This window comes from Oreochromis aureus, linkage group 3 (assembly GCF_013358895.1).
Source record: "Oreochromis aureus strain Israel breed Guangdong linkage group 3, ZZ_aureus, whole genome shotgun sequence".
Taxonomy (NCBI): Eukaryota; Metazoa; Chordata; class Actinopteri; order Cichliformes; family Cichlidae; genus Oreochromis; species Oreochromis aureus.
This window is the reverse complement of record NC_052944.1, coordinates 83,665,308-83,690,751: the sequence shown is the minus strand read 5'-3', so window position 1 is coordinate 83,690,751 and position 25,444 is coordinate 83,665,308. Positions and strand designations below refer to the sequence as shown.

Sequence of the window (25,444 nt, the reverse complement as noted above, 5' to 3'; positions counted from 1 at the left end):
TCAGCTGTTTGCATTTCCCCACATGCTGATAAAGCTATGGTTATGGACCAACTGTATGACATCATTATTGGACTTGAGAACAAAAATCCGGAAGCTGCCTTTATTGTGCTGGGAGACTTCAACAGAGCCAACATGAAGAAACTTCTCCCCAAATACTACCAACACATCTCTGTCCCTACAAGAGGTGATCAAACACTGGATCATTGCTACACTCCACAAACCCTGCTACAAACCCTTTCTCACCCAGCTTTTGGCAAGGCAGACCATTGTTCCATACTGCTGCTGCCTGCATATGAACAAAGGCTTAAACAGGAAAAATCAACTTCCAGAGTAATTTACAAATGGGACAGTGAGGCTGAGTGGGTCTTACAGGACTGCTTTCAGACAACTGACTGGCAGATATTTGAGGATCCAGCTGATGGCAACATCAATGAACTCACAGGCTCTGCCATTAGATACACTCGAAAATGCATAGATGAGATCATCACTAAAATCACCATCTGCAAATATCCAAATCAGAAACCTTGGGTTAATAAAGACATTTGTGCTAAACTCAAGGAGCAGGCCTCTGCCTTTAATTCAGAGGATGCTGACGCATATAAAGCAGCCAGGTACGACCTCCAAAAGACCATAAAAAAGACCAGAAAGGACTTCAGGGACAAAGTGGAGTCCAGTTACCACAGCTTTGACACCAGGCGACTGTGGAATGGACTATGCTGCATCACCGACTACAAAAGGAAAACACAGGCAGTGTTCAACCCACTGCACCTCTTGCAGATGAGCTCTACTTCTATGCTTGTTTTGATGCAGACAACAGAGAGCAGATCCTCTACCCTCAGGTAGACAGTCAGGCTGTAAATCTAACACTCAGAACAGAAGATGTGAGACGGTCCTTCAAGAAAGTCAATCCACACAAAACTCTGGGTCCAGGCGGCATCCCAGGCCGGCTTCTCAGAGTGTGTGCCGACCAGCTGGCAGAGGTGTTCACCAACATCTTCAAGCTCTTCCTGAGGCAGTCGGTGGTCCCCACAGCCCTCAAAACATCCACTATCATTCCGGTCCCAAAGAAATCAGTGGTCTCCTGTCTGAATGACTACCATCCTGTTGCACTGACATCCATCATCATGAAGTGCCTGGAGTAGCTTGTCAAAGGTCACATCTGCTCCTCCCTCCCTGACACGCTGGACCCTCTTCAGTATACCTATCAAACAAACAGAGCCACTGAGGATGCCATCTCCCTGACAATGCACACTGCTCTCACTCACCTGGAAAAAGGGAATACATATGCAAGAATGCTTTTCATCGACTACAGCTTGGCATTTAACACCATCATCCCCTCAAAACTTGCCTTGAAGCTCATCGACCATGGGCTATGAACACCTATCTGCTGATAGATTCTGAACTTCCTCACAAACAGGCTCCGAGTGGTGAGAGTTGGTAAGCACACTTCCTCTTCACTCACTTTAAACACAGAAACACCACAGGGATGTGTTTGCTTAGCCCCCTCCTTTATTTCCTGTTCACACACGACTGTGTCTCTAAACATAGGTCCAGCACCATTATCAAGTTTGCAGATAACACAACCATCATAGACTCATCACAAACAACGACGGCCTACAGAGAGGAGGTGATGGCGCTGTACAAGTGGTGTCTGGAAAATAACCTGCCTCTCAATGTCAGCAAAACAAGAGAAATGATAGTGGACTACCGGAAATGACCTGTCAGGGAATACCAGTCTACCCACATCAATGGTGTAAAGGTCGAAAGGGTCAAAAACTTCAAATTCCTTGGAGTCAACATCACCGAGGATCTCTCCTGGACCCTTCACACAGACACTGCTATCAGGAAAGCTCCCCAGCGACTCTACTTCTTGAGGAGGCTGAGGAAGTTTGGCATTAATGCCCACATTAAATTTCTACAGATGTGCGATCGAGAGCTTGCTGATGAGCTGCATTACAGTTTGGTGCGGAAGCTGCTCTGCCAAAAGCCAAAATCACAACCAAAGCTATGGAAAGCAGCGGAGGACATCACTGGCATGAGGCTTCCTGGCCATTTGACTCCTCAACGACAACACTCAAACACACACACCGTACTCCACATGATCCACAAAGAAGCCCTTACCCCGTACAATACGGTAGTAACTGCCAATCTATAACCTGATAAAACAGAGAACAGAGTTCTTCCTCTTCAGCTGAAAGATATGAATAGAAACTTAAATGACAGCAGACAGCTGCTCTCTGGATTTGTATACTGTGGGTACAGCCACAATGGAACCCTGTTTGCTTAGTTTGGGCAGCCCACAGCCCACAATATGGGCTCCTCACTGGGGCACATCTGGAGTGCCCCAGTGAGGAGCCCACATTATGAGTAACACATGTGCCCTGCTTTTCACATCAGTACTGGGCCCACTGTGGGCTGTGTCAGTCTGCATCTGCTCACAGTGGCTCCACATGAGGCCCAAAATGAGGCCACTCATCAAGCTGTATGATTGACTGGTCATATCGCATAATCCAACTCAGCAGTGGAGCGCTTTCCACACCAGAAATACTTTTACTTAAGGTTTTTACACTTTTCTTTCAGATATAATCAATCCCACCTTCCGAGATTGGGTACCCCTAGAACACCTGATGTGTTGAAGGTGTTGAAGTTGAGAGCAAATGACCTAAAAGAGAAGATAATGGCTGAGCTGGAAACCTGGACCCTCTGTATAAAATTAGGAAGACTAAGTGAAGTACCCTCTGAAAGTCTGCAAGATGATGTGAATGAAGCAATCTGTACTGTGACGATCACTACAACCAACATGCTGATTTACACTATGGCAGCAGTGGTTAGTGAGATGTTTGGCTAAAACAGTGGTTCCCAAACTTCTTTTGCTAGGCCCCCCTTTGTTTTACAAGAAAAATGTTTGCGCGCCCCCACCACCGCAAAAACACATCCACAAACCACACATACCAATATTTTTTTTCCAAAGTCCATTGCGGTTTATTTCACACCTCAAACATTTAATAAACAATTAAACAAATACAAGTAATCTGCACTAATAAAATACACTAGTAACTCTTCTATGCTACATCCACACCTCCGTGTAGGTGTGGATGTAAACTATGCGAGTAAACCATATAGTGTAAACTATGCGTTTGGGCTTTTTGTCCACACGTAGATGGCGTTTCGAATCACTAAAAATGGAGACTTTTTAAAACTCCTCTTTTGCGTTTATGTGTGGACGAGGAATACAGAGTTTGTCACGCAACATCAAAGGTATGTGCCTTTTTTCACGTCACGCTGTGTGCAAGTTACTGTTTACATTAGATGAATTGCAGAATGGCAGATAGAGACAAAATACTGTTAATCTGACTATCTTCAGGTTTTACACGCTTACATATACACACGCAGTTAATGTCCCTCTATTTAGAAAGGCAGAGGCGTCATGGTGTAATTCTTTTATGTGTAGTTGTTTTTTCCTGTGTAATAATATTCAACATTTCTATCAATACATTTCTCAAAAAATGCCTCTCTGTGCAAAAATGGATTGTAAAAACAAACAACAGTGGGATGCTGTTTGTCCGTGTTTATTCCCAACGAAGGGAAAACCAATTATGCAGGGGAGACCTTGGCACTTGTGCAGGTGAAGCCAAAAGGAAGATATGCTTCACCATATTTTCTAGTGTTTGGCTTGAAAGGTTGGTTTGGAAACATATTCATCTCCTGCTTTGCATTTGTGTGGGCGCCCCGTCAAAAACCTGTCCATTATGCTACCAGTATCCAAGTGTTTATTTTTTCCTTTTCATACCGCGCCCCCCCTGCAATGGCTCTGCGTCCCACCTAGGGGGGCCTCAAGGCACTTTATATTGTAAGGTATACCTTAAAATAATACATAGAGAGAAAAACCCAACAATCATATGACCCCCTTTGATTGAGCACTTTGGCGACAGTTAAAAGGGTAAACTCCCTTTTAAAAGGAAATAGAGATAAAAGATTGTGGTGGTGATCTTTTTTTTTTTGAAAAATCTTAAGTGCATGCAAACCAGTAAACAAATTAAAACAAATACTGTTGATAAACTGTAGTAAAAAATAACTGTTAAGTCTAATTGTTGAATGTTGTCATTGTGCTTCTTAAACTTGTAAGGTCTTAGTTCAATCTATAGGATCAAGACATTCCCTTGTCTCTGACCACCTCTCCAGCCACTCTGGGTGGAGGTTTTATTGCAGATACATTCTATCTGAAGGTCTGTTTCTTGTGTGGTAAGCTTCCTGCCCTTTTGTGGCTTCACTGTGTTGTGCATGGTGAACCAATACAGGAATTGAACCATATATTGGGTGTGGGGGAGATTACCATTTTATGACTAAGGATGTTGTTAGAAATAGTCACGCACACATAGAGACACACATTCTTATACACTCACTCAACACACACACACACACACACACACACACACACACACACACACACACACACACACACACACACACACACACATTCTTGCACATGCATACAGATGTTTACACACACACACACACACATTCTTGCACATGCATACAGATGTTTACACATACACACACACACATAGTGCCTTGTCTTAGAACCATTAGGGGGTTTTACAGAGGGAGGTGTTTGTGTTGTATTGTGTATTGTGTGAACTGTTTTCCCAATAAGGAAAGGCAGCAAGTGGAGGCCGTCGTCGGGGTCAGTCTGCGGTAGGATTCAGAGTGCTTTCTGAGACACCGGCCGGGGCCTCCCTTGCTAGCAAGTAAAAGATGTTCGTCTTGTTTTTGTCGTTAACGAGAATACGTTTCTAAATTAGCGGGGCTTGTGGAAACACAGACCCAACAATAACAATTAAAATTCTCAACAACAAAAACAACTGGTAAAAATACAGACTGGCTGTTTCGTCTTTGCCGAAAGCACAGCAGTGTAAAAAAGCAGAACTCAAAGTAAAGAATCGATCTCACCAGGCTAGTATCGATCCGTCCACCACTAGAAAACATCAGCCATGTCCTCTACATGGATAAGTGTACATGTTCAGGCTGTATGCTTTTAGGTATATCCACAAAATAAAAAATGATTTGTTTATGATTCAAACTACAACTCAATGCCACCAGAGGACATTTGATTTTTGCGATTTTTCAGAAATTATGTAAAAACTGTTTTCAACAAGAGGGTTTTGATTCAAATTATTTTCAGAACACGAGGCCTTGCAGGATTTTAAAGGTTTAATTTGAAAAAAAAAAAAAAACCCAAACCCAGAAAAACCTTTCTATTCTATTTCTTAGAATAGAAAGGAAAACAGTCAAACCACATGCTCAGAGGAAGAGGGCGGGCTTTACTTGGTGTCAGTGAGAGAAATGAAAAAAAGCCCAAACGAGTGAGAAGGACGATGAAGGAAACATCTGTGCTGTGTCTGCTCTGTAAGTAGAATCTCTGTGTTTGTTTGAATTCTTGTACTTTGACTGTCTGCTCTCCTGATAACTGATGATGGAGGAGAAGACATGAAAAACAAATCAGGCTGAATTCAAGTTCAAAACACCACGAGGACCAACTGCAGGTCTGAACTGACTCTTTATCTTTGCTCAGGAGTCGAGGAAACACAGCAGGCAGTGAAAAGATCAAATCATTCACTCATTATATCAACACAGCTGCACAGTGTAACAGTAAATTTCTAACTAGCACCTACAGTAACAGTAGTGGTAGGTGATAGATGGTTTAAAGAGCTCTTTAGATAAAAAGGAGCAGTGACTTTTTAAAATGTGTTTTCCCAAATAAAAACTTGTTTGAAGTTCATCAGGCACTCAAAGTTGGGATTATTATTACTGGATGATCCTATTTCTTTTTCTTTTTTCATCCTTAAATACATTTTAAATCGTTAGTAAGACTTTATTGAAACATGATTCTTGTATCCAAGTTAAAATGAGCAGATATATATTAGAGAGAGAGATGAGGTTGTGTGTTTGTCAGCTGTTTGTGTGGAGTTGTTCTTTATGTTCACCTCAAATCATCCTGAGTGTCATTTCTCTTTAGTTCTGATCTCACTGCTGAGCTGCACAACAAACCAAGGTCAGTAATGAAGAATAAATAAAATTTGAGATTTTTAACAGTTTTGACAAAAGTATAACAGTTCATCAGTTTTTTTTAATTTTATTTCATTTTAACCCTCACAGCTCGTCTGACTGTGAGTTCCAGCAGCTCTCAGTTCTTTAAATTAGACTCTGTGTCTCTGAGCTGTGAGGAGGACGACAGCTCTGCTGGATGGACTCTGAGGAGAAACACAAGCAAAGAACAGAGGACTCAGTGTGGAGATGGGTGGGGAAAACCAGCTGGTTCTTCCTGTAAAATCGAATACATGTACCCATGGGACAGTGGAGTTTACTGGTGTGAGTCCAGAGAGGGTCCCATCAGTAACATGGTTAACCTGACAGTCACTGGTAAGCTGAGTGTGTGGAGTTAGTGTTGATGAAGCTGTGTGTAAATGGATGAAATGCTGTAGTTTGTCTCTGTGTTGAGGTGGAGCAGTGATCCTGCAGAGTCCTGTCCTCCCTGTGATGGAGGGAGATGACGTCACTCTGCTCTGTAAAACAAAGACCACTCCCTCCAACCTCCCAGCTGCTTTCTATAAAGATGGCTCCCTCATCAGGAAGCAGCCTACAGGTCACATGACCATCCAGCATGTTTCCAGGTCTGATGAAGGCCTCTACAAGTGTGACATCAGCGGTCATGGAGAGTCTCCATCCAGCTGGATCACTGTCACAGGTGACACACTCACCTGTCTGTGTTTCTGCAGCTTTCAACATTCACAATGTGACGACAACTTAATGACTGTGTTTGCTTTATTTCAGACAAACACACCACCACACCTCCACCTACATCCACACCTCCTCCATCACTCTCTCCTCCTATTCTCTCTGTGTTGTCATGTGTTGGATCATCCTATGTAGTGGTTCAACTGGTGTTACTGCTTTTGCTGGTGGGACGATGTGTTCACTGTAAATGTGAAGGTGAGACTCAGACTTCCTGAACTTTCATGTATGAGTTTGTTTAGTAGAACAAAGTTCACAATCATTCACATTCATTATGATTACAGTAACAACTTTCTTAAATGTGATGTCTGTTTATCTTTTTTACTTTATATCATTTGTATAATTTTAGCAGATAAAGAACTTGAAGACGATGATGTCATCACTCACGTGATGTACAGTTATGTCAAGGGATCAGATCATCAACAGCCAGTCAGAGACAACAGAGGTAATATTTTCTACAATTCATTATCATCCAATTTAGTTCCAGGGTGACTTCAAAAGCTGGACTCAAATGCAGGCTTCAAATGCTCAGCAGTGAATTTATTCACAGTGAATTTGAAGAACAGCTCAGAAAGGTCCAGAATCAGCAGTCGCTGTCCCAGTCTCCCCGAGGCCTTTACTTCATGTCCACACACATCCCAATAAGACTCTACTTCGCACAGTCTGTTCTAAGGCAACGATCAGAGGTAGATGTGTGATTAAGGTGGGTGTGCGAGAACCAGAAGACGGAAAACACATTGTAACATCCCGACAACCAATTAAACCCATGACATGCCCACACACACACACACACACACACAGACACACACACACACACACACACATAGAGACTGGACAAGGGGTAAGTGGTGAAAGTCACCTTAAGGTGCTATATATTCAATTCAATTCAATTTCAGTTCAATTTCATTTATATAGCGCCAAATCACAACAAAAGTTGCCTCAAGGCGCTTTATATTGTACAGTATATCCTACAGGGAGTGCAGAATTATTAGGCAAATGAGTATTTTGTCCACATCATCCTCTTCATGCATGTTGTCTTACTCCAAGCTGTATAGGCTGGAAAGCCTACTACCAATTAAGCATATTAGGTGATGTGCATCTCTGTAATGAGAAGGGGTGTGGTCTAATGACATCAACACCCTATATCAGGTGTGCATAATTATTAGGCAACTTCCTTTCCTTTGGCAAAATGGGTCAAAAGAAGGACTTGACAGGCTCAGAAAAGTCAAAAATAGTGAGATATCTTGCAGAGGGATGCAGCAGTCTTAAAATTGCAAAGCTTCTGAAGCGTGATCATCGAACAATCAAGCGTTTCATTCAAAATAGTCAACAGGGTCGCAAGAAGCGTGTGGAAAAACCAAGGCGCAAAACAACTGCCCATGAACTGAGAAAAGTCAAGCGTGCAGCTGCCAAGATGCCACTTGCCACCAGTTTGGCCATATTTCAGAGCTGCAACATCACTGGAGTGCCCAAAAGCACAAGGTGTGCAATACTCAGAGACATGGCCAAGGTAAGAAAGGCTGAAAGACGACCACCACTGAACAAGACACACAAGCTGAAACGTCAAGACTGGGCCAAGAAATATCTCAAGACTGATTTTTCTAAGGTTTTATGGACTGATGAAATGAGAGTGAGTCTTGATGGGCCAGATGGATGGGCCCGTGGCTGGATTGGTAAAGGGCAGAGAGCTCCGGTCCGACTCAGGCGCCAGCAAGGTGGAGGTGGAGTACTGGTTTGGGCTGGTATCATCAAAGATGAGCTTGTGGGGCCTTTTCGGGTTGAGGATGGAGTCAAGCTCAACTCCCAGTCCTACTGCCAGTTTCTGGAAGACACCTTCTTCAAGCAGTGGTACAGGAAGAAGTCTGCATCCTTCAAGAAAAACATGATTTTCATGCAGGACAATGCTCCATCACACGCGTCCAAGTACTCCACAGCGTGGCTGGCAAGAAAGGGTATAAAAGAAGAAAAACTAATGACATGGCCTCCTTGTTCACCTGATCTGAACCCCATTGAGAACCTGTGGTCCATCATCAAATGTGAGATTTACAAGGAGGAAAACAGTACACCTCTCTGAACAGTGTCTGGGAGGCTGTGGTTGCTGCTGCATAATGTTGATGGTGAACAGATCAAAACACTGACAGAATCCATGGATGGCAGGCTTTTGAGTGTCCTTGCAAAGAAAGGTGGCTATATTGGTCGCTGATTTGTTTTGTTTTGTTTTTGAATGTCAGAAATGTATATTTGTGAATGTGGAGATGTTATATTGGTTTCACTGGTAAAATAAATAATTGAAATGGGTATATATTTGTTTTTCTTAAGTTGCCTAATAATTATGCACAGTAATAGTCACCTGCACACACAGATATCCCCCTAAAATAGCTCAAACTAAAAACAAACTAAAAACTACTTCCAAAAACATTCAGCTTTGATATTAATGAGTTTTTTGGGTTCATTGAGAACATGGTTGTTGTTCAATAATAAAAGTATTCCTCAAAAATACAACTTTCCTAATAATTCTCCACTCCCTGTATAATAATAGATACAGAGAAAAACCTAACAATCATATGACCCCCTATGAGCAAGCACTTTGGTGACAGTGGGAATGAAAAACTCCCTTTTAATGGGAGCCCTCTGAGGCTTCTAACCAGCTTAGTGCTCGTTAGAAGCCTGCCAGCTGAGTTTGGAACATTTTGGACATTTTGGTGACAAAGACGTGGATGAGGGTTTCTTCTACAGTATCAGTGAGTGATGGCCAAAGTCGAAACAAAAATGCTGTTTTGTTGGCAGATTTGAAGTGAGCATGGAATGAAAGTGTGTCCAAAATGACACCCAGATTACAAACCTCAAGAGAAAGATAGATAAGGCAACCATGTAGCTCTTTGGATACCACAACCAAGAGCTGTGTTTTATTACTGGTGAGCTTGAGTAGGTTAGTTGACATCCATATTTTGATTTCATGCAAACAGTTAACAAGTGAATGCGTGGGGAGTAGGGTGGAGGCTTCGGAACTGAGCTAAAATTCTGTGTCATCAGCATAGGAATGGAAGCAGAGACTATGGTGGTGGATGATCTGACCATGGGGAGCATATAGATGATGAAGAGAAGGGGTCAAAGCACAGAACCTTAGGGTACGCCATGGTTAACTGGAGCAGATTTGGAGTGGGCACCTCCTACGGTAATGAACCATGTTCTATTTGAGAAATAGGACTGAAACCAGAGGGTACTGTGGTGTGTTCTGAAGCAAGATTGAAAGGGAAGCTCATGGTTTGACATATGTATATGGAGTTGGGTGGTCACTGCTTTTTCCAAGATTATGCTGAGAAAAGTTGCTGTTAAAGTAGATAGCTGTTAATAATAATATTAATTAATAATAATAGCTGTTAAAGCAGCTGTTAAAGTCATCAGGGTCCAGACCTGGCTTCTTGAGGATCTGAGTTATTGAGATGGCTTTGAAGCTGAAGGGTACCACTGCTGACTCAAGGGGATGCCTTGAAAAATGTTGTCCAGTATGTAGGCTTTGGATCCACTTGGTGACCTGAGAGGAATTCAGAGGAGAAAGAGAAGAAGCAGCATTGGGGTAGATGTGCTACAGGTTGGATGGAATCTAGAAGCTGCTGATGGATGAAGTTAACATTTCTTTGAAAAAATCCAAGCACTTGTGGCACAGGTCAATGGCGTCTGAAGGGTGCGGTCGATCAAGGGGGCAAAGTAGTCAGGTTATTGTGAATATTATTATTGTGAATAATAGCAGCCTGGGATGATTTTTCTCTCAAAAAGGGAAGAACAATAACGAGTCTTTAACCCTTTAAAACCGGTCGGAGCGGGCACGCTCCGTTTTGCGTAACTATTTTTAAATCCCGGTAGCTCTGCAACCACGTAAGCTAGAGCAATAATTTTTTTTACATATGAAACCGGAGAAGTTGTACTTACATCTTATGCCATCAGCTTGCCCTAGGTCACGGTTTCCTTCCACATATAGCTTTGCAAAAACTGCATAAAAAGCTCTTGCAGCAACAAAAACATAATATTCCAGAAACACGTTTTGCCGATCCGATCAGCTGTTCATAACACTTCCTACGTTGGAATAGACGTCAGCGCGAACTTTCGCATGTCATTACTATCAGGGCCTCAGAGCATATACTGGTGTTTTTAAAAGTTATCTTTGACTTTATGACTTTCTGTGTCGTTTCTGGGATGCTTAGAACTCGAATTGCACTGCTGGAAATAGTTCATTTTGATGCATATGCTGCTTTTTTGCAAATTTGCACTATAATATTTATTTTCGTTTTTCCTGCAGTATATAAAAATTGGTGTATTTCAAAAGTAAAACTATGAAGACACTTCAAATAAATTTCCTGTGGTGGGAAACTAGTTTGTGCAACTTTTTTGTATTTACAGTTTTGAGGGATAAGCCTCTTAAATTTCTCTAACTAGAAATATATGTTAAAAAAACAAAAACGATTTTCAACCCCCGGAAACCCCCGGAAACGCTGCCTATAGGCTTCTGGGACCAGCTCATAAGCCAGCAGGATAGCACTTTTCAGCTTGTCATAGTCCAAGCTGTCCTCAGCTGACAACGAGGAACAAACTTCTTGAGCCTTACCTGCCAGCTTACATTGGAGCAAAATGGCCCACGAATCCCGTGGCCAGTGCAAAGCTGTGGCTATCCGTTCAAACGATTCGAAGTAGCTGTCAACCTCAGTGTCACGGAACACCGGAACCAGACGACTGTTTTTTCCTACATCAAACGGTGTGTCTGCCTGGCGAATGGAGGCAGTCGGAGGAAGGGAAGCCTGCTGGAGTTCCAGCTGTCGCAACTTAACAGCTGTCTCCGCCTCCACCTTTTTCAATTCAACCTCCCTGGCTCTAGCAAGCTCTGCGTCTAAACGCCTAAGCTCCAACTCCTTCCTTAACTGGAACTCCCTCTCCCTCTTGTAGTTTATTGCACTTTTTTGCAATTTATGTAATTACTATGGACTTAATGCATACATATTATTAAAATTTGGGCTATAATGGTTGTATTGATGTATATCAACTTGAAATGCTCCAAAATTGGCACTACAGCATGTAAAAAATATAATATAAGCTGTGGCGGACTTGGTTCTATGGTAGGTCTTAAAGGGTTAAGAGAGAGCTGCTTTATGAGACCTTTCACGACCTCACTTACAAGCCTCAAAGTGGACAGTGAGTCAGCCGCTGGTGGTGTTTAGGTCACTAAGTTTCGTAGTGAACCACGAGACAGGAGAGTTGAAGCTACAGGATCTATCTGCATTATAATGGTCAGAAAAATGCATTTCAAAAAAGTTTTAAATTAATTAGCATTTCCATGAAGGAAATAAGTACTTGATTAAGCAGCAAGATTTCTGGTTCCCATGTGTAGTTCATACAAGTAACGACCTGACATTGGAAGCCTTCTCAACTCATTACCTGTATAAAGGACACCTGTCCATAGATTCAGTCTGTCTAGATTTCAAACTCTGCACCATAGTCGAGACCAAAGAGCCAACTCCGAGAGGCCCTCGGTTCCTTTAACAGTTTCCTCACCGACACTGTTAGTGACCTGGGTGTATTTTTGGACAGCTCTTTTAAATTCGACAAACAAGTGTCTTCTGTTGTTAAATCTTGCTTCCATCAACTGCGTCTTATTAGTAAGACCAGACATTATGTTCCGCATAGAGACCTGGAAAGCTTATCCACGCCTTCGTGACATCTAGGTTGGATTATTGCAACTCCCTTTACTTTGGTCTTAACTCTACTCTCCTCCATAGACTCCAAATGGTTCAGAATGCAGCTGCTCGTCTCCTTGCTGGTAGTGGGCGGCGTGTCTCTATTACCCCTGTCCTTGCTGATCTGCACTGGCTTCCCGTTAAGTATCGCATTCAATTCAAAATCCTGCTGCTCACCTTCCGAATTATTAAAAATATAGCGCCAAGCTACCTCACTGAGCTACTTAGATACACCCCTACTAGAGCACTAATATCATCTTCCCAGTCACTCTTGGTACTGCTGAGATCCCGGCTGAAGACTAGAGGTGACCGCGCGTTTGCCTTGGCTGCACCCGATCTATGGAATAACCTCCCCATCGCTATACGCGAGTCCGATTCCATCCATTCCTTCAAATCGTGGTTAAAAACTCACTTATTTACCCTCGCCTTTTTTACCAGTTAACGCTTGCTTGTTAGTTACCTTAATGCTTATTCTTATCTTCGGTTTATTCTTAATTACTTTTAATCATTTTAAAAAATTTTGACTGTTTTATCCCTTACACTTATTGCTCTTTTATGCTTTTATATGCATTTCCTACGAATGATCTGCTTTAAAGTATTTGTTTTAGAGAAATAGAGCGGAAATTGTTAACAAGATAATCAGTCTCTATTGGAGTAGCATTCAGGTAGCTACTCTGCATGGTGCTGGCGCATGGCTTCTCCTTGGCCTGTGTTATAAGTATTCTGATAATTATTATGACTCAGGGTGGTTGATTTATTGTGCTGTAACCATGCAACCAAACAATGTGCTTAATGAGAATAGTTTTATTATGAGAACATTTTCTCTGCAGATCCATCTGACTCAGTTTAGTATATACGTATAATGAGACTTAAGTTCATGAAGGCTTTCACTCTGTCCTTACTGAGTGTTGTTCACTGTGAGCTGGACTGTGTGTTTGTGGTCTGTGGTTAACTGAAGCTAACGGCTCTGCAGTCGTCCAGCATCCTGTTTCTGATTAAAAGAAAACACTTCAGCTGCAGGTGTTTTAACACAGAGCTGTTCATTTTAAAAACAGGAAGGAACATGTAGACATCTTGATGCATTCTCAATCATCCAGGAAAGTAAATCTCCAAAAGTTGATTCTGTTCACCTGGACGTAGCGTTTTCAGTGGGAGAAACGTTTCGTCACTCATCCAAGTGAGTCTCAGCTGACTGCAGGTTTCCCCAATCTTATAAACAGTACTTATAAACAGTATATATATATATCTATATATATCTATATATACATATACATACACATATATATATATGTGTATGTATATGTATGATGCTTGAAAATCCTTTGCTGCCAATGCCAGCCTGAATTCTTGGATATATGTTCATGGACCAGATGTTTTCCTCCAGTATTTATTGGGGTTTGACCTGTCAAGGACAAAAATGTAAAGGAAATTCTGCAGCAAGCCTTATAACCATAGTTTTCCTACTTTTTTAGAGTTTGGATTGACAGCTCGGTGACATGGTGGTTAGCACTGTTGCCTCAAAGCGAGAAGGTCTTGGTTTCAATTCCACAATCTGGCCAAGTTTCCAGTGGGTTCTGTGTACTCTGGTTTGCTCCCACAGTTAAAAGGCATCCAGTTATTGGGGTTAGGTTATTTGGTGATTCTAAATTATCCATTAAGTGTAAATGTGAGTGCAAATGGTTGTGTCTCTTTGTGTTAGCCCTGCAACACCGTGATGACCTGTCCATGGTCCATAGGTCCCAACCCCCTGTAACTCTGATAAATGCTATGTCTCAATTCATGGGCTGCGTCCTCTGGGGGCCACATTTAAAGGCTGATTACGTCATAGCAACACAACAAAGGCTGCTTCCAATGCGGCCGACAAATGCGTCATTCATTTCCCCGGATTTGAAGGATGGGTCAGTGCATCCTTAGTGGCCCAACCTATCCCAGAATTCATAGCGCGGCCCTGCCAATTTCAGTTGCCAACAATGGCGACAGCTACTTAGCTGTAATATTAATATTTTTTCAATACTTTATTAATTACATTATAATTTATAAAATTTATAATAATATAAAAATACTTTTCAAACATGGCAATGGAGTAGGAGCATGTCTAAAGAGTTTGAAATACTACTCTTTCTGGGTCACAAAATAACATATTTACATACATTTTAACAGGTGAGAACATAGCTGTGTAAACCTCAAATATCTGCTTGGTTTATCACTGAAGTACATCCTGTTTTGGTTATTAACAGTGTTCCTGTTGTGAGAACATGCTTGCTTTGTGCTCTGTGGTTAAGTGAGTTAGTCTGCATTGAAAGAAAAATACCAGCTTTGTGGTTGTCCACCTTTTTTACAGAAACACCAGCACCCCAGTTTCATGTGCTCACTCTATGGTAATTATGATGAAACTGAAAATCTGCTGCAGCTTATGAAATATATTAATTTCTGGCTGTGAAATTGGACGGTCTAGCCTTCAGATTTGCGTCACCGCTGTCTCGGTGGAGTTTAATAAACTCGGCCATCTGCTCCTTGCTATCTAAAATATAACAGGACACTGGCGTAAATTCTCGACCGTCTCACACTTCTGTTTAATCAGTTTTCTATTTGACGTTTATACAGCTTTGTGAAAATCCTGGAGGAACCCACCCGATGGATTAATAAAGTTTTATGTATTGTAATCTAATCTAATAACTTTGATCTCAGCCAAACCGATTTACCCCCGGAACAAATAAAACTCCGGAAAAAAAAGCCAAACAATTAAATGTTTACGTTTTCCGAGTGATTTATATATTAGGTTGACCAACCATCCTCTTTTCCCTGGACATGTCAACTTTTCACGTTCTGTCCGGGGGGATTTTCGAGATTTATAAAAATGTCCGGGTTTTCCTATATTCCCCGACAGAGGACCCATGTGCGAGACGTCATCCCCGAACTGCCATTTTGACAGCGCTTGTTCTGCGCTCACAGATGGGACTGACAGCACGCAGCGATGCGTCTAATGATGTTTAAAAGATCCTAAAGCGCAAGTGCATCTTTTCAGATGAACAGCAAAAGAAATTTCCCTCGTACCGACCATAGCTGGACTGGCCATGATGGTGATTTTTTGTTTTTACGGGCCGATGGTTTTCTTTTTTTCTTTTTTTACAAATCTTTTTTACGCACACACAAATTCTTTTTACACATACAAATCCTGATTTACAAGTACAAAATATTTATGACCACAATTTGAGCCCATATGATATCGGTTTGGTTATCTGGTGAGAGGGAGACATGAAGATGAAACCAGGAGATGTCCTTACTGAATCATCAGAGCTGAACAGGTGATGGAGAAACAGGTTTACCTTTTGGGTGACATGAATGAGTTGAAGGGAAGTTATGAACTGTTTGAGAGACAAATAACACCAAGATCCTTTTCTGTGTAGCTAACAGCTGGTAACTGTGCAGGGGCGGGTCTAGCAAAGTTTTCCCAGTGGGGCAGGTAGGGTATTAACAGGGAAATGGGGGCACAAAGAAATATTTTTTTTCCTTCTTATTCTCATTTAAAATGTGTAGCTTTTATTAAATAATTATTTGAATCTTACAACCAAAGTTTTTATCTGATGTAACATGTATAGAAATCCAACAAGACAGAGCACATCAGTCACAACAGCGTTTGTTTTCATTCAAAGGCTTTATGACTTTTCCTATAATACCGGTCTCTAGTCAAAATGCCCTGGCCAGTTTTTTGTCCCACTTGTTGACTTGTAAAAGCCTATATGAGATATTTTATTTCATAATTCATTAACCGCACAGAGAAGGCCTCGTTTAAATATGTTAAATATGTTTCTTTAAGCAAGTTCTTCATGACTGAGCTAAGTGCCCTCTTTTTTGGAAATCAAAATATGGTCACCCTATTATATATCATGTTTAACCTGAGTAGCGAAAGACAGTGGGGTCTAAAAAAACAATGAAGCCAGGAGTCCGCTGCTCTCTCCGGCTCGAGTGAGCATTGAGCCCCCCAGTTTGCTATCGACCAGGTGGGTAACAGACGTCTCTGAAAACGTTGGAGCACCTTTGCAAATATGCAATGTCTCGATAAACCAAGCAGGTATTTGAAGTTTAAATGGCTACTTTCTCGCCTGAAAATATGATAAAAGATTATTTTGTGACCCAGAAAGATTAATGAGAGTAATATCAAAACTTAGTAGTGGCCGCCATTGCTAGAAACTGAAATTGGCTGGGCCGTGCTATGAATTCTCGGATGTGGTGGGCCGCAAAGGACACACCCGACCCATCCTTCGAATTCAGAGGAAATGAAGGACCCATTTGTCGGCCGCATTTTAAGGAGTCGACAAATTGGGACAGCCTTCATCGCCTGGCTGTGACGTAATCGGCGTTCAAATGCGACCTCAGGGGGATGCAGCCTACGTTTTGGGACACAGCTATCGTGTGTCCAAATTCATGGTCTACAGTCTTCAAGGCCACTTTTTAAGGCAGATTATGTCACAGCGATGCACCGAAGGCAGTCCCAATTTGAATGCTACTCCAGATGCAGCCAAAAATCCGTCCTTTATTTTCCCGAATTTGAAGGATGGGTCAGGTGTATCCTCATAGCCCAAAATATCCCAGAATTCATAGCACGGCAGTGGGTGTGGATATTTTTTATGAAAAAACAGCAGATGGTTGAAGCAGTGTTGCCAACTTAACGACTTTGTCGCTATATTTAGTGAGTTTTCAGACCCTTTTTTCTAAAAACCAACTAGCGACAAAACCTGGCGACTTTTTCTCGTGTTATTGGAGACTTATTTATGACAACTTTTTGACGTGAAAGCGTGTATTGCTCTTACTCTCAACAAGTAGCGGGTGCTGCCGTGGGCACCTCGCCCGTGTCAAAGCGCTCACAGGCAGAGGATAGGCAGCTGCTATAAGCAGTGTTGGGAAGGTTACTTTTAAAATGTATTCCATTACAGAATACTGAATACATGCCCCAAAATGTATTCTGTAACGTATTCTGAATACCTTGGATTACTTAATATATTATCATGCTGTTTACAACTACGTGAATGTACTATTGCTGTGATTTATTACTGTTACTGAAGGTCCGCGGCTCCGAACAGTAGTAAAGGTTCCGTGTCGGGCTGGTAGCCGAAAACTAGCTTTACTTTGTTGTCTGGGTCAACTTTGCTTGTGAGAGACAGAAAGAGGCGTTGAAAGGCTGGTCCAACGGAACTTATTTTTTCCGGAGGAAAACACGAACACAGTGTACAGTTGAGTCTTAATAGCTTACTTACAAATGGGCTCGTCAGGCACTCTTCTTGGCTGCAGTGGTTATTATTATATTAACATGCTTCCAGCTCCCGTTTCTGCTCCGTGACAGAGTCCAAAAACAAACCAAAAACCCCGATGGTCAAGGAAAACAGATACAGAAACAGTTCAGGGGGCCGACCCGGAGGCCGACAGTGCAGGAGGCCAAAACAGTTCAGTTCCGGAGGCCGACCGTGCAAAAGGCAGCGGCAGCGGGGCAGGTCCGGAGGCCGGCCGCGTGAACGGCAACGGCGATGACGGACAAACAGTTCCGGGGGGCGGCCGTGTGGACGGCAATGGTGGCCGTGTGGAAATAGTTCTGGGGGCCGACCGCGCGCATGGCGGCGGCGGAGGCGGCGGAGCAAGCCCGGAGGCCGGCCACGCGGAAGGCAGTGGCGGCGTTCAGGTGGTCGTCCACGCGGAAGGCGGGGGAGGCTACGGAAGTCCGGAGGCCGGCCACGGTGGTGATGATGCCCAACAAGCAGCCTGACAAATGACCGATGATGTCGAGGCGGCAGTTTGGGACCTGAAGGTGGCGTGATCCCTGCAGCACCGGACGAGGCCGAGGCAGAGGCTGGACTGGACGAGGCCGAAGCAGAGGCTGGACCGGACGAGGCTGCTGCAGGACCAGGCGTGGATGATGAAGCTGCTGCTGGCGGCGTGAATGGAGCTGCTGAAGCTGCTGCAGGCGGCGCTGATGCAGCTGACAAGGAGGCGGCTGCAGGCGGTGTGGATGAAGCTGCTGATGAGGAGACGGCTGCAGGTGAGGGTGCTGCTGCAGGCGAGGGTGCGGGCGCTGCAGGCGACGATGTGGAGGTTGCAGGTGGTGGCTGAACGGTCCCCTCGGAACCGTCAGTAGACATGAGGATGTGCTGGCTGGGTCCTCCAAGACCCCCAGCTGACAAGGCATAGTGCTGGACGGGCTCCTCGGACCCACCCACCGACGAAGCCCTAGCCTGGACGGGCTCCTCGGGCGCCCCAGCGGACGAGGCAGAGGGCTGGACAGGCGAATCCGAAGCAGAGGCTGGACCAGACGACGGCGAAGCAGAGGCTGGACCAGGCGACGGCGAAGCAGAGGCTGGACCAGGCGTGGATGAAGACAGAGGCAGAACCTGACGGCAGCGGGACTGTTGCAGGCGGTGACGTAGATGCTGCAGGCGGTGACGTAGATGCTGCAGGCGGTGACGTAGATGCTGCAGGCGGTGACGTAGATGCTGCAGTTGAAGCGGAGGCTGATGAGAAGACTGCTGCAAGCGAGGCTGAAGCGGAGGCTGGACCAGGCAAAGCGGGTGAAGCTGAAGCAGAGGCTGCTGCAGGCGACGCTGAGGACGCTGAAGCTGGACCAGGCGACGCTGAAGCTGGACCAGGCGAGGATGATGAGGCTGCAGCAGGCGAGGATGAAGACTCGGAGGCTGCAGCTGGCGAGGATGATGAGGCTGCAGCTGGCGAGGATGATGAGGCTGCAGCTGGCGAGGATGATGAGGCTGCAGCTGGCGAGGATGATGAGGCTGCAGCTGGCGAGGATGATGACTCAGAGGCTGATGACTCAGAGGCTGCAGCTGGCGAGGATGATGAGGCTGCAGCTGGCAGCTGGACGGGCTCCTCGGGCCGTCCAGCTGACGAGGCAGAAGACTGGACGGGCTCCTCAGGCCCTCCAGCTGATGAGGCAGGAAGCTGGCTAGGTTCTCCTGAACCTCCAGCTGACGAGTCTTGGGGCTGGACGGGCTCCTCGGGCCCTCCAGCTGACGAGGCAGGAATCTGGACGGGCTCCTCGGGCCCCCTAGTCTCAGAACCAGTGGGCGCTGGAGCCCCTGGCACACACAGGACAGAACCAGCAGGTGCGGGGACCTCTGGCAGAGACGGAACAGAACCAGCAGGTGCGGAGACCTCTGGCAGGGACAGAAGAGAACCAGCAGGCGCACGGGCCTCTGGCCGGGACGAAACAAAACCAGCAGGCGCACGGGCCTCTGGCAAACACAGAGCAGACTGCAGCTGGGCAGAGCACTGATCCTGCTCAGGCAGCGACAGCCAGGTGCAGTCCTTAGCTGGGTTCTTAGCCTCCAGGGGTCCAGAGTGGGCTGAGGGCTGTAACTCAGCCTCTGGGGAGGCCCTGGAGAGAGTTACCGTCTCTAAAGCAGCTAAGGTCTCAGGAAATACAGTCTTATTGGCAACAGTAGCAGGTGAGCCAGGGAAAACACCATTATCCTCATCGGCTGCGTAGAAAACGGCCCCTGAATAAACTGTCGCTAAGTCCGAGGAAACAGAAAAAGCGTCTTTTCCACTCACCACAGCCGGCATATCTGAAGTCCCAACATCCGGCTGTGGGGTGACGCGCCGGCGGCGCAGTCGTCGCTTTCTGCTCGAAGTCAGCTCCGACGGGCCGGGTAACTCCACATCCGGCGGTGCGGGTCGCACATCCTCCGTCGAACTGAGCAGGCGGTCGGTAGCGGCTGGGTGAAGGTGGAGCTCGTTCACAATGAAATCCTGAAAGAGCGGGTGAAGTGAAGAGAGCAACCAGGGGAGACCGGAGACCAGACGCTGTAGCCGGTGAGCTATGGCTTGGCGCAGTTCACTCTCCTCAAAAGTGAGCCAAAGGTTGATCAGTTTCTCCACGGAGTAAATTATATCACCGCGGAGCTCCTCGGAAGAATCCAGTGCCGCTGGATCCATAGTGGCTAGTCCGTACTGTCACGGCTGCGGGGGCAGACGTGTGGTGAGTGAGAGACAGGATCCAGACGCAGGCACTGGCTTGGATGTGAGCGAGCTTTTATTAACACAACGGTGGCACAAACAGAAACATGGCAAGCAAAACAAAACCTAAAGGTGACCTAAACTGGGAGTGACTAACAGAACAAACCTGAACGGATGACTCTAGGAGGAACACGCATGGAAGTAACACAGACGGACTAGCAACTAACACAAGTGAACACGCACAATAAATACACAGAAGGGAACGAGGAAACTATACACAGGCGGGAGGCACAGCTGATTGTGATTGACAAGACGAGGAGGGGGAAACGCAAACTGAACATACTGGCATAAGACAGATCTTCACAATAAAACAGGAAACTCAAAACACACGCGAAGACACCGACTCAGAGACGCGGGCTTTACACAGAGGGGATACACAGGTAGGGATCACACAGAACAGGGGGAGCACGGACTTAACACTAGGAGAACAAATAACAAAACCTAAACCAGAAATAATAATAATCATCATCATCATCATCGGACGGCTAAAGAATCAGGATATAATTATAATCAAAACAGTATCACCAAAGAATAAGAACTAATCCATAATGCAAAGATAAACCAAAACCTAAGGAACTCAAAATGCTGGGTCGAACCGACCCAGGACCGTGACAGGCGGTACATGTATTCCGTTACTCCCCAACACTGGCTATAAGGGCAGGTGATGTGCACACCTATGTCTCCAAACTGCAAATGAATCGCGCTGCTCCCGCACTGACTGTAACACAGTCAGTTCTTCTCTTACTGTTATGCTGTTTTGTGGATCGCAAGGTTTAAACACAAACACACAAAGAAACTCCACCAGAGTGCCTATTTCAGGTCACTTTTTCCAGTCCAAGCCCGGATAAAGGAGCAGGGTTGAAACTGTGACATTAAAAAAAAACAATAATTCCTAAAAGAAATTTAATTTGTAGTCCTAAATACATTTTAAATGCATTTAGGACGTTTTTTACTCACTGTATGTCTCTTCCACAATGTTATTTCTCTCTCCAACAACGTAGGTTACAATTGCATTAACATGACCAATTATGCAAATTAGGCGATTACGTCATTTAGCGAGTTCTAGCGATTTTTAGGACAGCCAATAGCGATTTTCCTTACTGAGGAGTTGGCAACAATGGGGTGAAGCAGAGCGGCCGAAGAGTAAACCTTTAAAAGTAAGTACTGAATATGATGTAACTTATTTATGTGCAAATGTTTAATAACGAAGAACATTAAAACATCACTATTGGCCACATGTCGGCAAAGTTATGTGACATTAGTAATGTTTGTACTTTCAGCGTCAACTTTGAAGCCTTTACTTTAAAATATACGTCGTTCAATAGTCGACCTTAATCTTACAGAGAATGTGATGATTTCATGGATAATTAAAGTCAGTCATATATCCACAAACACAACAAGCTGAAAGTCAGTGATGCTGCTCGGTTTGCAGTCCTGAATATGACGGCACAAGCAGGATTCACTGCACTGTTAATGTTAGCTATGTTATATTGCTGCCTCTGTTCGGTGGTGTCGAGCCAAACGGACTTTAACGTGTGTTTGAACGAGCTGACGGTTCACTCGTTAAGCTGAAAGAAAGATGCTTTAATCACAGGAGTCACACGTGTCCACTGGACCATCTGGGAACTCTTCTTGTTTAGCACTCGTAATAACACAAACACTAAATCCTCCTTCTCTTGTGCTGTTTTGTAGCAGTGTGTACACCTGAGACTGTCACCTGTCTGTCTGTCCTGCACTCTCTCTCTGTTTCTTTCTCTCTGATTGTGGAATAAAAGTATGAACATGTATTTATAAGTTACACTTGTGTTTGAATCCTGCAGCTTATCACACATTTGATTTGTGTGACAACTGCAAGTGTCCAGAGTGAGGACAGACTGAGGGACCCACTGCTGCACATCATCTGTGAGGCTTTGCACCCCTGATGATCCACCAGGACAAACTCAGCAGTGTGTGAGGAAGAGGAGGAGGAAGAGCCAGCAGCAGCTGACAGATGGAGAGAATAGACAGACTGTTCCCTGTTTGTGAAGGACTGCTAGGAAAGTTTAACATAACTAATTGTCTGATATCTACAGGGAGTGCAGAATTATTAGGCAAGTTGTATTTTTGAGGAATAATTTTATTATTGAACAACAACCATGTTCTCAATGAACCCAAAAAACTCATTAATATCAAAGCTGAATGTTTTTGGAAGTAGTTTTTAGTTTGTTTTTAGTTTGAGCTATTTTAGGGGGATATCTGTCTGTGCAGGTGACTATTACTGTGCATAATTATTAGGCAACTTAACAAAAAACAAACATATACCCATTTCAATTATTTATTTTTACCAGTGAAACCAATATAACATCTCCACATTCACAAATATACATTTCTGACATTCAAAAACAAAACAAAAACAAATCAGCGACCAATATAGCCACCTTTCTTTGCAAGGACACTCAAAAGCCTGCCATCCATGGATTCTGTCAGTGTTTCGATCTGTTCACCATCAACATTGTGTGCAGCAGCAACCACAGCCTCCCAGACACTGTTCAGAGAGGTGTACTGTTTCCCCTCCTTGTAAATCTCACATTTGATGATGGACCACAGGTTCTCAATGGGGTTCAGATCAGGTGAACAAGGAGGCCATGTCATTAGTTTTTCTTCTTTTATACCCTTTCTTGCCAGCCACGCTGTGGAGTACTTGGACGCGTGTGATGGAGCATTGTCCTGCATGAAAATCATGTTTTTCTTGAAGGATGCAGACTTCTTCCTGTACCACTGCTTGAAGAAGGTGTCTTCCAGAAACTGGCAGTAGGACTGGGAGTTGAGCTTGACTCCATCCTCAACCCGAAAAGGCCCCACAAGCTCATCTTTGATGATACCAGCCCAAACCAGTACTCCACCTCCACCTTGCTGGCGTCTGAGTCGGACTGGAGCTCTCTGCCCTTTACCAATCCAGCCACGGGCCCATCCATCTGGCCCATCAAGACTCACTCTCATTTCATCAGTCCATAAAACCTTAGAAAAATCAGTCTTGAGATATTTCTTGGCCCAGTCTTGACGTTTCAGCTTGTGTGTCTTGTTCAGTGGTGGTCGTCTTTCAGCCTTTCTTACCTTGGCCATGTCTCTGAGTATTGCACACCTTGTGCTTTTGGGCCCTCCAGTGATGTTGCAGCTCTGAAATATGGCCAAACTGGTGGCAAGTGGCATCTTGGCAGCTGCACGCTTGACTTTTCTCAGTTCATGGGCAGTTATTTTGCGCCTTGGGTTTTCCACACGCTTCTTGCGACCCTGTTGACTATTTTGAATGAAACGCTTGATTGTTCGATGATCACGCTTCAGAAGCTTTGCAATTTTAAGACTGCTGCATCCCTCTGCAAGATATCTCACTATTTTTGACTTTTCTGAGCCTGTCAAGTCCTTCTTTTGACCCATTTTGCCAAAGGAAAGGAAGTTGCCTAATAATTATGCACACCTGATATAGGGTGTTGATGTCATTAGACCACACCCCTTCTCATTACAGAGATGCACATCACCTAATATGCTTAATTGGTAGTAGGCTTTCCAGCCTATACAGCTTGGAGTAAGACAACATGCATGAAGAGGATGATGTGGACAAAATACTCATTTGCCTAATAATTCTGCACTCCCTGTATTCTGTATGACTTAAAGCAGTTATGACATGGTATGTTTTTCTCACCCAATAAAGGAATATTTCATATATCAGTCTACTCTTCATTCTATCAGACACAGTTATTACAGCTCGTACATTTTCTTTTTATACATATATGTAAGCATTGAGCCCAATGTAATAATGCCAACATATTAAATGAACAATATTTGTCTCTTATATATAATACATCTATATATAGAATGTCAAGGATACTTGTCTTTGAGTGAAGCTTTAAAGTGATAGAAAATATAAATAACTGCAACTTGAATCTTTGACACAGTTCATGTTCACTGCTGTAATATATCATATATATCTGACAATAAATATAATATTGGCCATATTATATTTACATTACCACAGTGAGATGATTTTAGTCTCATGAACAACATTAGCTAATTGTTATTTACTAACTAATCTTAAAATGACTGTTCAGCACAGATATGAAGCCCAACTATCATGTTTTACAGTCCTGTGGTCTCAGCCTACTTATCAAATCACACAAAGCTCATGTAGAAATAAACAGATGAACAAAAGACATTTGTCTCTTGTCATTTCTGTCAAACAGTGCTGTATGAAACATTTCTAGCGGTGAGTATCATGGTTGCTAGGAAACCTAAACAGCGCGACGGAGGATAGACGGTCTGATTTCACAAGCCTCTCACTTCCGGCCTTTGAGGACGCCGCCCACTTAGACCGCGAAGGCTGCATCCTCCAAGGATAAGGACACGCCATAAAACTAACCACATGAACACAGAACACAAGACCAATTTCAAAATAAAACAGGAAACATGAAGACTTAGACACGACAATGAGAGCTTAACAGACCTTACACAAATGACAGACTAGACAAAGAACACAGAAGCCAAGTAGACAGATGATAAATAATCACTACCCTAAACCTCTACTAACCCTAAATAAGAATTACACACAAACCTAAAACCAAACTAACATGAAAACTTCAAAAACTACAAAATAAAACTCAAAGTGCTGGATCAGAGACCCAGCCTGTGACATACTAAGCACAGTGGAAACAGCAGCCAGGTTTCTTTTAGAAAACAAAAAATGTTTCCATTGGTAAAGTAGACCTGTTCTGCTTTTCCTTATTTCCTGTCATAAATCTTATATTCCAGTGGTGGATGTTCATAGTAAACATGGTCAGTTTTCTAATAATTGTATAATTTTATTATCAATTTATGTTCAAGTAAAACAAAATCCACAAGTAATGTAAAGCTGTTCAACCAAATGAAGAACAACC

At 43.8% G+C, this 25,444-nt stretch overlaps 1 protein-coding gene across 1 annotated transcript; it reads left to right on the top strand.

Moving 5' to 3' along the window:
* The first annotated feature begins 1,372 nt into the window (after nucleotides 1-1,372).
* Nucleotides 1,373-22,416, top strand: LOC120434430. The gene is made up of 7 exons (XM_039602517.1): nucleotides 1,373-1,437; nucleotides 1,549-1,679; nucleotides 6,217-6,420; nucleotides 6,500-6,745; nucleotides 6,832-6,990; nucleotides 7,142-7,237; nucleotides 22,358-22,416. The coding sequence occupies exons 1-7, from the start codon at nucleotides 1,373-1,375 to the stop codon at nucleotides 22,402-22,404; spliced, it is 948 nt and encodes a 315-aa protein (XP_039458451.1). The 3' UTR covers nucleotides 22,405-22,416.
* Nucleotides 22,417-25,444: the final 3,028 nt, after the last annotated feature.

What these genes read in the sequence shown, in the direction of transcription:
- LOC120434430 (XM_039602517.1), top strand. Translation starts at nt 1,373, where the DNA reads ATGAACACCTATCTGCTGATAGATTCTGAACTTCCTCACAAACAGGCT. An exon ending in GCTCCGAGTGGTGAGAGTTG is followed by an intron (nt 1,438 to 1,548) that starts GTAAGCACACTT and finishes CTCTAAACATAG; the next exon opens with GTCCAGCACCATTATCAAGT. An exon ending in TGTTCACTGTAAATGTGAAG is followed by an intron (nt 6,991 to 7,141) that starts GTGAGACTCAGA and finishes GTATAATTTTAG; the next exon opens with CAGATAAAGAACTTGAAGAC.